Source organism: Melanerpes formicivorus, unplaced genomic scaffold (genome assembly GCF_026170545.1).
Source record: "Melanerpes formicivorus ecotype bairdi unplaced genomic scaffold, bMelFor1.0.p_v2 SCAF_20, whole genome shotgun sequence".
NCBI lineage: Eukaryota > Metazoa > Chordata > Aves > Piciformes > Picidae > Melanerpes > Melanerpes formicivorus.
This window is the reverse complement of record NW_027142372.1, coordinates 10,151,506-10,165,377: the sequence shown is the minus strand read 5'-3', so window position 1 is coordinate 10,165,377 and position 13,872 is coordinate 10,151,506. Positions and strand designations below refer to the sequence as shown.

General features: G+C 51.6%; 1 protein-coding gene across 8 annotated transcripts in view; it reads left to right on the top strand.

Annotated features, from left to right (window-relative positions):
- Positions 1–13,872, top strand: part of ZC3H18 (zinc finger CCCH-type containing 18) — a 62,294-nt gene that overhangs the window by 6,838 nt on the left and 41,584 nt on the right. For all 8 annotated transcript variants that reach the window (XM_068150790.1, XM_068150789.1, XM_068150788.1 and 5 more), the window contains 4 exons: positions 3,697–4,298; positions 9,672–9,756; positions 12,868–13,016; positions 13,328–13,420. In XM_068150790.1, the coding sequence (XP_068006891.1) occupies positions 3,711–4,298; positions 9,672–9,756; positions 12,868–13,016; positions 13,328–13,420 (915 nt within the window). In that variant the 5' untranslated portion in view covers positions 3,697–3,710. The remainder of the gene's footprint in view (positions 1–3,696; positions 4,299–9,671; positions 9,757–12,867; positions 13,017–13,327; positions 13,421–13,872) is intronic.

Below are 13,872 nucleotides of genomic sequence, written 5' to 3'. Positions count from 1 at the left end.
TCTGCTACTGCTCGAGGCCCCATCAGATGTTCAGATCATCCTCCCATTTATCCCTCAGCTCATGTCTGTGCAGGGCTTTGAACGCTTGAAGCAGAGCACAGTTGCGAGGTCCTAACTCCTGCTGCTTCTGGGAGTCTCTTTCATTTTGTTCTCTTTCTCAGCTCCTTCTCTGCAGATCTCCCCTAGTCTAATGAGCAGCATTTTCTGGAGTGAGGCTTTCATCTTGAGGGTTTGCTGCAAAATACCAGCTAATAATGTCTTCACCAGGATAAAGGCAGGAGATGTTATCTCAGTGATGACACTGCATCTGGCAGCAGACAAGACAGAAATACAGCAGCCCTGGCCAGGTTGTGAAGCAGCAGATGAGCAGCACAGGGAATGATGTTGTCCTGCCTTCCTGATTTCCAAGCATGGGCTGCAAGGGATGCTGCACATTCCCCACACTTCACCCTCCTGCTGTGTTTCAGCACTGACATAGCTGTGCTCCCACAGCATGGTGGAGGTTGGAAGGGACTTCTGGAGATCATTGTGTCCAATGCCCCTGCTAAAGCAGGGTCACCCACAGCAGGCTGCCCAGAACCACAGTGTCCAGGTGGTTTGGGAATCTCTCCAGAGAAGGAGACTCCACAACCTCTCTGGGCAGTGTGATTCAGACCTCCAGCACCATCACATCAAAGCACTTTTCTCCTTCTCTTCAAATGGAACCTCCTGGATTCCAGATTGTGCTCACTGTCCCTTGTCATGGTGCTTGGCACCACTGAGAAGAGTCTGGCCCCATCTTCTATCCCCCTACTCTTTAATTCTTGCTGAGCATTGAGCAGATTCCCTCTCAGGCTGCTCTTCTCCAGGCTAAACAGCCCCAGGTCTCAGCCTTTCCTCCTCACAGAGATGCTCCAGGCCCCTCAGCATCTCTGCAGCTTCCAGTGGACTCTCTTGAACTGAGGAGCCAGAGCTGCAACTGAGTATGCAGGATGTGGCCTCCTTAGGGCAGAGTAAGAGGGGCAGGAGAACTTCATAGAATCAATAAGGTTGGAAGAGACCTCAAAGATCATCAAATCCAACCTTTCACCCAAGACCTCCTGACTACTAAACCATGGCACCAAGTGCCACATCCAGCTTCCCTCAGCCTGCTGGCCACACCCTTCTTCATGTACCCCAGGAGAACCCTGGCCTTCTTGGCCACAGTGCTGGCTCATGGGCAACTTGTCCACCAGCAGTCCCAGGTCCTTCTCTGTGGAGCTGCTTCCCTGCAGGTCAGCCCCTGGCCTGTACTGGTGCAAGGGGTTACTCCTCCCCAGGTTGCCCTTGCTGAATGTTATGAGGTTCCCCTCCACCCAACCCTCCAGCCTGGCCAGGCTCTGTCATGACCAAGGCAGTCTGGGTTTCAGGTGCCATGGAGACCTGGATTCGCTTTGCTGTCATTTGCAGCGTGTGGCAGTCTGGCTGCTGCGGCTTGGCCTCACCTTCTGCCTGTCTGTGGTTTGCTCTCTGATGCAAATGACAGCCTTGGCTGTGCAGAACAGGTTGGGAAGGTGACAGGCTGGGTCAGGAAAAGGTGAAGCAGTGCAGAGCTGCCTGGTGTTTTATTTCAGGAGGGATGGCTGGATGTGTTTGATGGAGCTGCCAGACTCTTGTGCTTGCAGCATTTCTACTCCAAAGCTCTTAAAAACAGCAGGTCAAAATCTGGTGATTTATGGCATGGCTCTGTGGCAGCAGCAGTAACTGTGTCTGCAGGGGGGCTGTAGCTGGGAGCAGCTGAAGTAAAGCAGGATGGCTACTAAGATGAGGAAGTTTTCTTGCTTTGTCACCTTGTGGCTTTTCATTGGCCCTAAATATGCTTCTGTTGGGTTTGCTTTAGCTCCTTTTCTGTCTGATGGCCACCCAAGCCTGTTCCTGTGTAGGCTTTGGAGGAGGAGAATTTAGTCCCCTGGGAAGGTGCCACCTTGAGAGGAGCTGATGCTGCTGTTGAGCCATTCCACTGGTCCAACCAGAGAAATGTAGTGGGGGCTTTTAGCTCTCTGAGTGGTTGGCAAACTTGCTGAGACACCTTTCTCAGCTTGGGCTCTTCTGAGGCAGCCCAGCACTGCTGGTTATTGCTGAGAGGGGAGGAGGAAGGAGTTGCTTGTAGGGCTAAGCAAATGCTGCAGGAGGAGAACCACAGCCAAAGGGTAAAAGTTTTTAATCACCAGGAGCTTTATCTGGATGTGGAACATTAATGCTCCTCATAGGAGGCAACTCAACCAGTTCCTTGAGTCAGACAGGTCCATAATTCCTGGGGGTTTTGATTTTTGGGGCAAAGGTACTGTGATAAAGCTTGTGAGTGGTGAAGCACTGGAACAGGTTCCCCAGAGAGGTTGTGGAGGCTCCAACCCTGGAAGCCAGGTTGGATGGGGCCTTAAGCAACCTACTCTAGTAGGAGACCACTAGATGGATAAGGAACTGGCTTGATGGCTGCACCCAAAGAGTGGCTGTCAATGGCTCCATGTCCCAGTGGAGGCCAGGGACAAGCAGAGTCCCTCAGGGATCAGTCCTGGGACCTGTCTTGTTCAACATCTTTGTGGGTGCCATGGACAGTGGCATTGAGTGCACCCTCAGCAAGTTTGCTGATGATACCAAGCTGTGTGGTGCAGCAGACAGCTGGAGGGAAGGGAGGCCATCCAGAGGGACCTGGACAGGCTGGAGAGGTGGGCACAAGCCAACCTCATGAGGTTCAACAAGAGCAAGTGCAGGGTCCTGCATCTGGGTGGAGGCAACCCCAGGCACAAATACAGGCTGGGCAGGGACTGGCTGGAAAGCAGCCCTGAGGAGAGAGACTTGGGGGTGCTGGTGGACAAAAAGCTCAACATGAGCTCTCAGTGTGCACTTGGAGCTCACAAAGCCAATCAGATCCTGGGCTGCATCAGGAGAAGTGTGGCTAGCAGGTCAAGGGAGGTGATTCTCCCCCTCTGCTCAGCTCTGGTGAGACCCCACCTGGAGTACTGTGTCCAGTTCTGGAGCCCCTATTACAAGTGGGATCTGGAGGTGCTGGAAGGTGTCCAGAGAAGGGCCACAAGGATGATCAGAGGGCTGGAGCACCTCTCCTATGAGGACAGACTGAAGGAGTTGGGGCTGTTCAGTCTGGAGAAGAGAAGGCTCCCAGGTGACCTAATTGTGGCCTTCCAGTATCTGAAAGGGGCCTACAGGAAGGCTGGGGAAGGACTTCTCAGGATCTCAGGTAGTGATAGGACTAGGGGGAATGGAATGAAGCTGGAGGTGGGGAGATTCAGGCTGGAGGTGAGGAGGAAGTTCTTCGCCCTGAGAGTGGTGAAGCCCTGGAATGGGTTGTCCAGGGAGGTGGTTGGGGCCCTGTCCCTGGAGGTGTTTAAGCCCAGGCTGGATGAGGTTCTGGGCAGCCTGATCTAGTGTGGGGTGTCCCTGCCCATGGCAGGGGGGTTGGAACTAGATGATCCTTGTGGTCCCTTCCAACCCTGACTGATACTATGATACTATGTTGCTGTCCATGGCAGAGGGGATGGAACTAGATGTTCTTTAAAGACCCTTCCAGCCCAAACCATTCTATTGCTCTGTGTTCATAGATTCAAGCAACCTGTTCTTCTTTGAGAGGTAAAGCACAAGAGAAGGCACTCTGCAGGTGAGGCTTCCTTGATCTGCCATCTTCTTTCCCCCTGGCAATTGTTTGTTTTCTCCTCTCCGCAGATTCTTGGGCACTGATGGACGTTTCCGACAGCCCTGAGCGAAACCCCTGCTCTCCTGAGGAAGACCAGCAGCTGTCTGATGAGGAAGCCCTGAAAGAGAGCGGCTCAGACCGGGAAATCGATGGCGAGGGCGGGCGAGGCAGCATCCTGGGAGAGGAGGAGGAGGACGGAGCCAGGGGACTGAGTCACGGCGAGGAGGAGAACCACTCGGACGAGGAGGATCGCTTGAGTGAAGCCAAGTCTCAGGAGTCTGACAACAACGAGCAGGGTGGGGAGCTGAAGAGCCCTCCAGCTCGCAAAGGAGAGGAGGAAGAGAGGACAAATGACCTTGGTGATGAAGCATCCTCTGTCACCCGCGAGCTGGACGAGCACGAGTTGGACTATGACGAGGAAGTTCCCGAGGAGCCAGCTCCTGCTCCTGCTGAGGAGGACGGTGAGAAAGCTGCTGGGGAGGATGACGAAGAGGAGGAAAAAGGAGATGATGCCCCTGAAGATGAGAAAAAATCCAGCAGCAAAAGTGATGATGAAAAGGATGGCCAGGATCCCCTCAAGGAGAAGAAGAAGGAAGAAGATGATGGAGAAATCGATGATGGAGAAATTGATGTAAGTAGGAGCTGGGCACGGGTGGGCAGAGTGCTGCAGGAGGAAGCCTGTCTTGGTGTTTCAGAGTTTGGCTCCTGACTGCCATGACAGGAATGTCTCTGTTAGCTGTGTCCTGAGGGTGCAGCTAGCACTTTTGCTTTGGAGATAAGGCTGTAGTGGAGACCAAGTCCTGACCTCAGCCGGGGTGTCTAATGCCATGAGCTATAGAAAAGCTTTGTGCTGATGCTGACAGAGCAATCACAGATGAGCTTTGTTCCCACTGAAGGGCTCCAGTGCTTTAAGAAGCTGTTTTGCCCCAGCTCTTGGAAGAGTTTTGGGTGATGCCAGTGGTAGATGACTGAGAATCAGAATTGCTTTGGTTGGAAGAGACCTTTTAAGATCATCAAGTCTAACCATTAGCCAAGCACTGCCAGGTCACCACTAAACCATTTCCCACATCTCTATGCCTTTGAAGCCCCTCTAGCTGTGGGACTCCATCACTGCCCTGGGCAGCTTGGGCCATGCCTTGACAGCCCTCAAGGGGAAGAAATTGTTCCTCACATCCAACCTAAAATTCTCCTGGTGCTACTTGAGGCTGGTTCCTCTCATTCTATCACTTGTTCCTGGGGAGAAGAGGCCAATCCCCACCTGGCTCCAGCCTCCTTTCAGGGAGTTGCAGAGAGCCAGAAGGTCTTCCCTCCACCTCTGTTTCTCCAGGCTGAACAACCCCAGGTCTCTCAGCTGTGAGTTAGATGTTCATAAGCCATCCTATGAGTTCAGGTTGAGAGGCTGGTGTTGTAGAACATGGCAACTGTTCTTAAGAGTCAGGTGTGTGCATGAAGCCCATGGCCTGAGTTGTTTGTTGGGCTCTAGCAGCATCTGGATGTGTGGCAGAGGTAGAGAAGATGCTGGGCTTTCTGGAAAGTCCCTAACCTGACTGTGTGTTGTTTGAGTGATGGTTCAGGGATGTGCAGCCCCAACAGCTACTGATTCACAGTTGAGAGCAGTTTCACTCTTGCAGGCAGAAGGAAGCAAGACAAAGCAATTATAGAAGTAGAGTGGAAACCCTCCTGTGACTTCACAGTCTGGTGGCCACCTGCTTGAGCCCAAATAATGGGAGTGAAAAACACCATATAGAGAAATGACCAGTCCAGAGCTGCTGGCTGGTTCTGTTCTCATCAGTGCCAGAGTGTTCCTGCATGGCTAGACTGGGTTGGGGCAGCATTGTGAGCATGTTCTGGTGACCAGACAAGGAAGGAAAGGACTTGGGGATAGGATAGGATAGGATGGACCAGGTTGGAAGAGACCTTCAAGCTCATAGTGTCCAACCTATCATCCAACACCACCTAATCAACTAAACCATAGCACCAAGCACCCCATCAAGTCTCCTCCTAAACACCTCCAGTGATGGTGACTCCACCACCTCCCCAGGCAGCACATTCCAATGGGCAATCACTCTCTCTGTATAGAATTTCTTCCTAACCTCCAGCCTAAACTTCCCCTGGCACAGCTTGAGACTGTGGCCTCTTGTTCTGGTGCTGGCTGCCTGGGAGAAGAGACCAACTCCCACCTGGCTACAACCTCCCTTCAGGTAGTTGTAGACAGCAAGAAGGTCTCCCCTGAGCCTTCTCTTCTTCAGGCTAAGCAACCCCAGCTCCCTCAGCCTCTCCTCATAGGGCTTGTGTTCCAAACCCCTCCCCAGCTTTGTTGCCCTTCTCTGGACACCTTCCAGCAGCTCAACATCTTTTCTAAACTGAGGGGCCCAGAACTGGACACAGGACTCAAGGTGTGGCCTAACCAGTGCAGTGTACAGGGGCAGAATGACCTCCCTGCTCCTGCTGGCCACACTCTTCCTGATGCAGGCCAGGATGCCATTGGCCCTCCTGGCTGCCTGGGCACTCTGCAGGCTCATGTTCAGCCTGCTGTCAACCAGCACCCCCAGGTCCCTCTCTACCTGGCTGCTCTCCAGCCACTCTGATCCCAGCCTGTAGCTCTGCATGGGGTTGTTGTGGCCAATGTGCAGAACCTGGCACTTGGATGTGTTCAATCTCCTGCCCTTGGACTCTGCCCATCTGCCCAGCCTGTCGAGGTCCCTCTGCAGAGCCTCTCTACCCTCCAGCAGATCAACTCCTGCCCCCAGCTCGGTGTCATCTGCAAATTTACTGGGGTTCTTCAGCCAAGAAAGAGGCATTCATGGTTGGGGGTGGTGTTGCCTTGCATTGCTGTGTGGTTGCCCTAGCCACATGCTTGGGCAGCTGGAGAAATGCTCCTTCCTTTTTGTTGGAGAGTCTCACATTGTGGATTTGTTTTTACTCTACCAGTCTCTTGAGGAGTTCTGCTGCTTCCAAAAGATGCTGCAATTTTCTTCTTCACCCCCATTCAGGCAGGTGATTTTTGTTAAAGCCACCCACTTTCCAGAAGTTTTGTGTCTTCTTTTTGAGCCAGCCAGGAATTGCAACGTGTCATGGGAGAGCTCAGGTGGAGCAAAAGAATTCCTGGAGTCCTGACTCGCTGCCTGCTTCCTGATTAAAATATGAATGCTTCCCTTTGGAGTCTGAGGCATTCTTGGGAGCCTGCTCCTCCCTCACAAAGCACAAGATGAATCTCTGCTCTGGTTTTCAGACATGAGCTCCTAGCAGGGCTCCCAGCTGCCTGCTTCCGAAGGAGACCTCACAGAAATAAATACTTTGCCTTTTGTTCCAGGAGAGCCTTCCCAAAGGCTTCACACAGCTCTTTTGAAAGGAGCTCAGTTGAGCTGGTTATGCCATTCACACCTCCTTGAATGCCATCCCTGGCCTGGGGAGGGGGAGAACTTAAATCTCTGTGGTTTATGCTGCTTTCACAGCTCCAGCTTGGAGAGGTGGGGGGGAGGTGAGGGGGGTGGGGGTGGAGAGGGCCATTCTTAATGCAGATTTTAATTGGAATATAGGAGCAGTCTTCAAAAGCTGCTCTTGTTCAGGAGAGCTCTCCTTCTGTTGCCCTGAGGAGTGCAGCAGAAGAGAAGAGGCTGTTAGCCCATCTTCTTGCACATCCTTTTGTTTTCCCACAGCTGAATGATGGTTCCCCCCCCCCCCCCCCCCCCCCTTCTCTCCAGCTGCCAAACTGATCAAAGTACAAGAACTTTCTTAATCTTTTCCACATAGACAACTGCTGTGGCTGCAACAGGGGGGCTGCAAGTGCCCCACAAAGGGAAGATCCCCCACCAGATGCTCCTCCTTCAGATGTTTTGTGTGCTGAAAGCTTCTCTAGGGTGGGATGGAGGCAGAGCAGGGAAAGGCCAGGGTGTCTTTTTAGGCTGTGTTCCTTGCCAGGTACCTCTGACAATACTCTGGCTGTGTTTGCATTTGCATTTTGCTTCATCACATCTCTTTAGCTCCTTCTAACTTCTGAGATGCAGCCTGATGAAGCCCAGGAAGGTGGCTTTATTCCCTGGAGAACAAAAGCAAAAGCTGATACTTCAAAGTGCCAAGAGCTTGCTTCTGGAGATGCTTCATGGCTGTTCTTCCACGCTCATCCCCTGTGGTTCTTAGCCTCTGAAGCAACTTCATGTCCCCAGATTTCTACCTGGGGCTGATGCAGAGTTTTGTTCAGGCTGCTTTTCAGCTCCTGTGTGGAGCTGGGGAGTAGAAGAGAAGGAGTCAAGTTGTTGCCAGAGAGGACTGGGAGAAATATGTATGACTTTTCTTCCTGAAAAGCTCCAGGAAGTGCTCAGCATTGTGGGGGAGCACTTAATAATAGGGGACACAGTCTCAAGCTGTGCCAGGGGAAGTTTAGGCTGGAGGTGAGGAGAAAGTTCTTCACTGAGAGAGTTGTTAGCCACTGGAATGTGCTGCCCAGGGAGGCGGTGGAATCCCCATCCCTGGAGGTGTTCAAGAGGGGATTGGACCTGGCACTTGGTGCCATGGTTTAGTCATGAGGTCTGTGGTGACAGGTTGGACTCGATGATCTTTGAGGTCTCTTCCAACCTCAGTGATACTGTGATAATTAATTAGTTAATTGTAATAGCAGTTGTTCAGCTGAGGAATGAGAGCCTGGACCCACTGACCTGTGGATTTTGAGCTTTTAAGATAAAAAGGCTGCAGCTTGAACCCCTGGTCTGTGGTGTGGCATCAAGATGTTACAGAAGCACAGGCTGGTTTGGGTTGCAAGGGACCTTCAAAAGGTCTTAAAGTCCAACCCTCCTGCAGTCAGCAGGGACATCTGCAATTGGAGCAGGTTTCTCAGAGCCCCAAGCAACCTAATCTGCAGGGGTTCCAGGGATGAGGCATCTACCACCTCTCTGGCTGGGCTGGTGTCTCGCCACCCTCAGCCTGAAAAAGTTCTCCCTTCTATGCAGGTTAAGTCTCCCTCTTTTAGTTCAAACCCATCACCCTTTGTCCTGTCACAGCAGGCCCTGCACAAAAGTGTGTCCCCAGCTTTCTTTTCATCCCGTTTAAGTCCTGAAAGGTCACAATAAGGTCTCCTTGGAGTCTTCTCTTCCCAGGCTGAACAACCTCAACTCACTCAGCCTGGCCTCACTGCAGAGGGCTTCCAGCCCTCCTGTCATTGTTGTGGCCCCCTCTGGCCTTGCTCCAACAGGTCCCTGTCTCTCCATCTGGACATCGAGCTATAGACTACTACCCTCTCCATTTGACCACTGAACCAATTGTCATAGTATCAGAGTATCAGTCAGGGTTGGAAGGGACCACAAGGATCATCTAGCTCCAACCCCCCTGCCATGGGCAGGGACACCCCACACTAGATCAGGCTGCCCAGAGCCTCAGCCAGCCTGGGCTTAAACACCTCCAGGGATGGGACCTCAACCACCTCCCTGGACAACCCATTCCAGGGCTTCACCACTCTCATGGGGAAGAACTTCCTCCTCACCTCCAGCCTGAATCTCCCCACCTCCAGCTTCATTCCATTCCCCCTAGTCCTATCACTACCTGAGATCCTGAGAGGTCCTTCCCCAGCCTTCCTGTAGGCCTTCTTCAGATCCTGGAAGGCCACAATTAGGTCACCTGGGAGCCTTCTCTTCTGCAGACTGAACAGCCCCAACTCCTTCAGTCTGTGCTCATAGGAGAGGTGCTCCAGCCCTCTGATCATCCTTCATGGCCCTTCTCTGGGCACATTCCAGCACCTCCATATCCCTCCTGTAATAGAGGCTCCAGAACTGTCCATAACTCCCACAGGGTTTTGCAGTCACCTTTGAAGCACTGGAACTGATGCATCTGCCTGTTCATAGCAGCACACTGCAGAGGTCCTTGAGGGGATTTATTGTACCTTGTGTTGCCTTTCTGCTCCGTTTTGCTCCCGGCTGTGTTTTCAGTGGCTGATATTTGACCATATGGCGAAATGTCAAAGTCTCTCCCCAAAATGCACCACCTGAAATGTCAGCTTGTCTGTCTGTTCCAGGATGATGACTTGGAAGAAGGAGAAGTTAAAGACCCCAGCGACAGAAAAGTGAGGCCGCGTCCCACCTGCCGGTTCTTCATGAAAGGTAACAGCCTGCTGCCGCGGTGGGAGGAAGTGCAAAGGTGCTCCAATACTCTGCTTTGCTTTTGTGCCCATTAAGCTGCTCTCTAAATGGCAAACCATGACTCAGGTGTCCTCAGTGTCACCTCTCTGTTCCTCAGTGGCCAGCTGCTTGATTTACATGGAGCCACAATGCAAAAATGGTTTTGCCCAGAGCGCGGTGAGCGCAGCAGAAGCAAATCAGGGAGGGTTCAGTGGTGTGCTTAAAGCAGCTTGGAATAAAACTACTTGGGTTGAAGAAACAAGTCAGCTGCTTGATCAACTGTTGAATTGCCATCCCTGGATGTATTTTAAAGCTGTCTAGATGTGGTGCTCAAGGATATGGTGTAGTAGTGGCCCTGGTGGAGTTAGGTAGTGGTTGGCCTTGATGATCTTAAAGGCCTTATCAGACCATTTTTTTCCTGCAATTCCATCTGCATCTCACTTCCTTAGTTAGTCAAAGGCATTCACTGATAATTTTTAATTGCAATGGGGCTAGAAATACTGTTTCTCTGTAAAAAAAATGATGTGATGTCCAGGTATGGCTGTTTTCACCAAATCCCAGCATGGGGGTTGGAAGGGACCTCTGGAAGTCATCCAGTCCAACCCCACTGCTAAAGCAGGGTCACCCAGAGCAGGTTGCCCAGGATCATAATGTCCAGGTGGGGTTGGAATCTCTCTGGAGGAAACTCCACAACCTCTCTGGGCAGTCTGGTCCAGGACTCTGGCACCCTCACAGCAAAGAAATTTTTTCCCTTATGCTTTGGTGGAACCTCCTGGGTTCCAGTTTGTCCCTCTTGGCCCTTGTGTTGCTGGGCACTGCTGAAAAGAGTGTGGCCCCATCCTCTTGACCACTACCCTTTAGATATTTCCACAGGTAACCCAGAAACCCTAGCAATATGTGCTTGAGGGGTGATGTTGGGCCTAACAGGGTGAGGTGTGGTGGTGGCCAGTACTTCCACTGGACTGTTGGAATGAGAAATGATCCTCATGTAAAGAGAAGCTTTTTCCTTGAGCCAGAATGTTGCACCACAGTGTATCAGACAGCAGAGCTCTGAAACACGCTGGGCATTGTTGGCCAAAGTTGGAAGGAGTGGGGGTAGCAAATCAATTAATTGGTAAAGATCTCCAAGATCATCCCAGAATGGTTTGTGCTGGAAAGGACCTTAAAGTCCTTTAAGGGAGTTCCCATCTCCCTGCCATGGACAGGGACACCTCCTGCTACACCAGAGTGCTCAAGGTCCCATCCAACCTGGCTTTGAACGCTTCCGGGCTTGTGGAGCCTCCACAACTTCTCTGGACAGCCTGTTCCAGTGCCTCACCACCCTCATGGGGAAGAATTTCTTCCTAATGTCTAATCTAAATCCAGCTTCTTCCAGTGTCAAACCATCACCCCTCATCCTGTCACTCCATGTCTTTGTATCAAGTCCCTCTCCAGCTTTCCTGGAGGCCCCTTCCAATACTGGAAGGCTTCTCTAAGGTCTCATCAGAGCCTTATTTTCTCCAGGCAGAACAACCCCAGCTCTCTCAGCCTGGCTTGGTAGATCCAGCCTTCTGATCATCTTCATGGCCTCCTCTGGGCCTGCTCTAACAATACATCATAGAACAGATTTCTTAGTGTGAATGAGATCTGAGACTCAAAACTTTTAAATCTAGCTAAAACATGATACTTTGTTTGTAATCCTTCTTCACAGGACATCCCCCCCCAACTTTGTGCCACCACACAGCAACCATCCTAGACTATCCCCCATATCGGTTGTGGTGTTAAAAGCAGGTTTTCTAAAGTCTTCTTAAGCTGATGAGAGATTCCACTTCCTTCAGCTTCCATCTCCCTGAATGGTTGCTCATTGAGTTGGATTTATTTGCAATCACCCTTGAAACAGCTTGTGAAAATCTGACATTAAAAGGAGGGTGGAGAACAGGGTGGAGTCTCCCTGCGTCAGCGCAGTACCCAGCAGCAGTAGGGAGCTGCTCAGGGGCTTTCCGGAGGCGTGACCATCAGATACCACGCTCCTGGCTTCCTCAGTGTCTTCTCCTGTCAGACTTTCAGCCCTTGCTGAGACATGACCGTGTTGGTGGTGATGGTGGAACAGGGAAGTCCCTCAGTAAGCAGAGGCGTTTGTTCCTGAGCCCTCGGCGTGACGCCCGCCTCCGCACGGCGCAGAAATATTTGCCCGTGTCAAAGGTCAGGCCGCAGCTCTCCTGCCCCTGCTGTTTGCTTTGGGTTTGGCCTGGGTTCAGATAACACTGACATCCACTCCTGCATGACCATCAGAGGCTTTACTGCCACCAGGGAGGTCAAGTGCTGCTCACGTGGGACCTTGAACCCCTTCCAGACCTTTGTCTGTGCTGCGTCTGAGGAGGCTGCAGCTGCCTTGTGGCATAGATGGGTAGAGTCCTGGAATCGTGGTTGGAGAAGACCTTAAGGTGATCTTAAGATCATTGAGTCCAGCCATTAACCCTGCACTGCCAGGTCACCACTAAACCATATCCCTTGGCACCACATCTCCATGACTTTGAAAACCTTGCGTGGGTGAGGACTTCACCACTGCCCTGAGCGGCCTGTTGAGGCCATGACAGCCCTCAAGGGGAATAAACTGTTCCTCATGTCTGACCTAAACCTCCCTTGGGGGTAACTTGAGACTGCTGCTTCTTGTTCCTTGGGAGAAGAGATCAACACCCACCTCACTACAGCCTTCCCTCAGGGAGCTGTAGAGAGGCAGAAGGTCTCACCTCAGCCTCCTTTTCTCTGGGCTAAATACCTGGAGGTGTTTCTCATTAATAAGGTGTGTAAAGCTCACAAGCTTACTACTGCATTTGCTTAATGGTGTCTCTGCATCCATCTCTCCTTTCTCCCCACCATGATAAGGTTCTACTAAGTTCATCCATCTGTGACTGGATCTATTGTCCTCTCTGGGAATATGGAGGATGATGAGTCCCTTTCCACGTGTGTGAAAACAAGTAAATCTCAACAAAGTTGGAAAGAAGCCAAGTCCTGTGTCTCAGTATTACTCCTGGATGGGTTTGAAATGGGGGTGGGGCTGAACAAGCACTTGCAGTAGGCCTGCAGGGGTCTAACAGAGCTGTTTTCCCACAGGTCACTGTACTTGGGGCATGAACTGTCGATTTATTCACCCTGGTGTGAATGACAAAGGCAACTACTCCTTGATCTCCAAACCTGAGCCCTTCTCTCCAAATGGTGCTCCTCCTATCGGCCCTCACCCCTTGATGCCAGCCAACCCTTGGGTATGGACACCTTTTATGTCAATTCCTGGCTTCTGCATGTAGCTTTTGTCTTCTGCTTTAGGAGAAGTGAAGATTTTACTGGAGCTAGTGCTTTAGGAAGACTCCATACATCTATTGGATATGTGATTTTTAAAAGGTGGGCTTGAACTTGCCAGCAGAGGGCAATCATTTTCCATTTGTGTCCTGCTGGCACACCTCTGGAGTGACTGGAGGTGTTCTTTGGGTAACTGTTCACTGGGGCTCAGCAAGATTTTGCTATTTAAAACTGACATTGAGTGTCTGTCTCCTCTCTCTTCTCACCTCTCCACCAGGGAGGCCCTGTCGTTGATGAGATCTTACCTCCACCCCCTCCAGACCCTCCAACAGAAAGTGCCTGGGAGCGAGGACTCCGGCATGCAAAAGAGGTAAATGCCACCTTCAGGGGCATCTCCAAAATGCTTTACCCTGTTCCATGGGGAGCAGGGTGCTGGAAGAGCACTTTGAGGAGCACAGAGCGTCTTGCTCTTCTTGAGGAGCCTTCCTTTTGCCTTTCAGCCTACTAGCTGTGTTTTGTATATCCCGGTTGTGACACAGTTGAGAGGAACTGGAAGCCAGGGTTGGGTGTTTCATTAGCATGAGCCAAAACTGAGGCTGCAAAGCTGGAGTATGCTCAGCATCCAGGAGCTTCAGGGCACCAGTTGTCCTCACCCAACCAACTGGGTGATTATTTGGAAGGGCATAGGCACAGCAGCTGATCTTAAACATCTGCACTAGTCCCACATAAACTATTGAGTAAGCTAGCAGTGAGAAAGCAAACCTGTTAACTGCCAGGGCATAACTTGGCCCAGAGATGAAGCCCTAAACTTCAGTGCTTAGG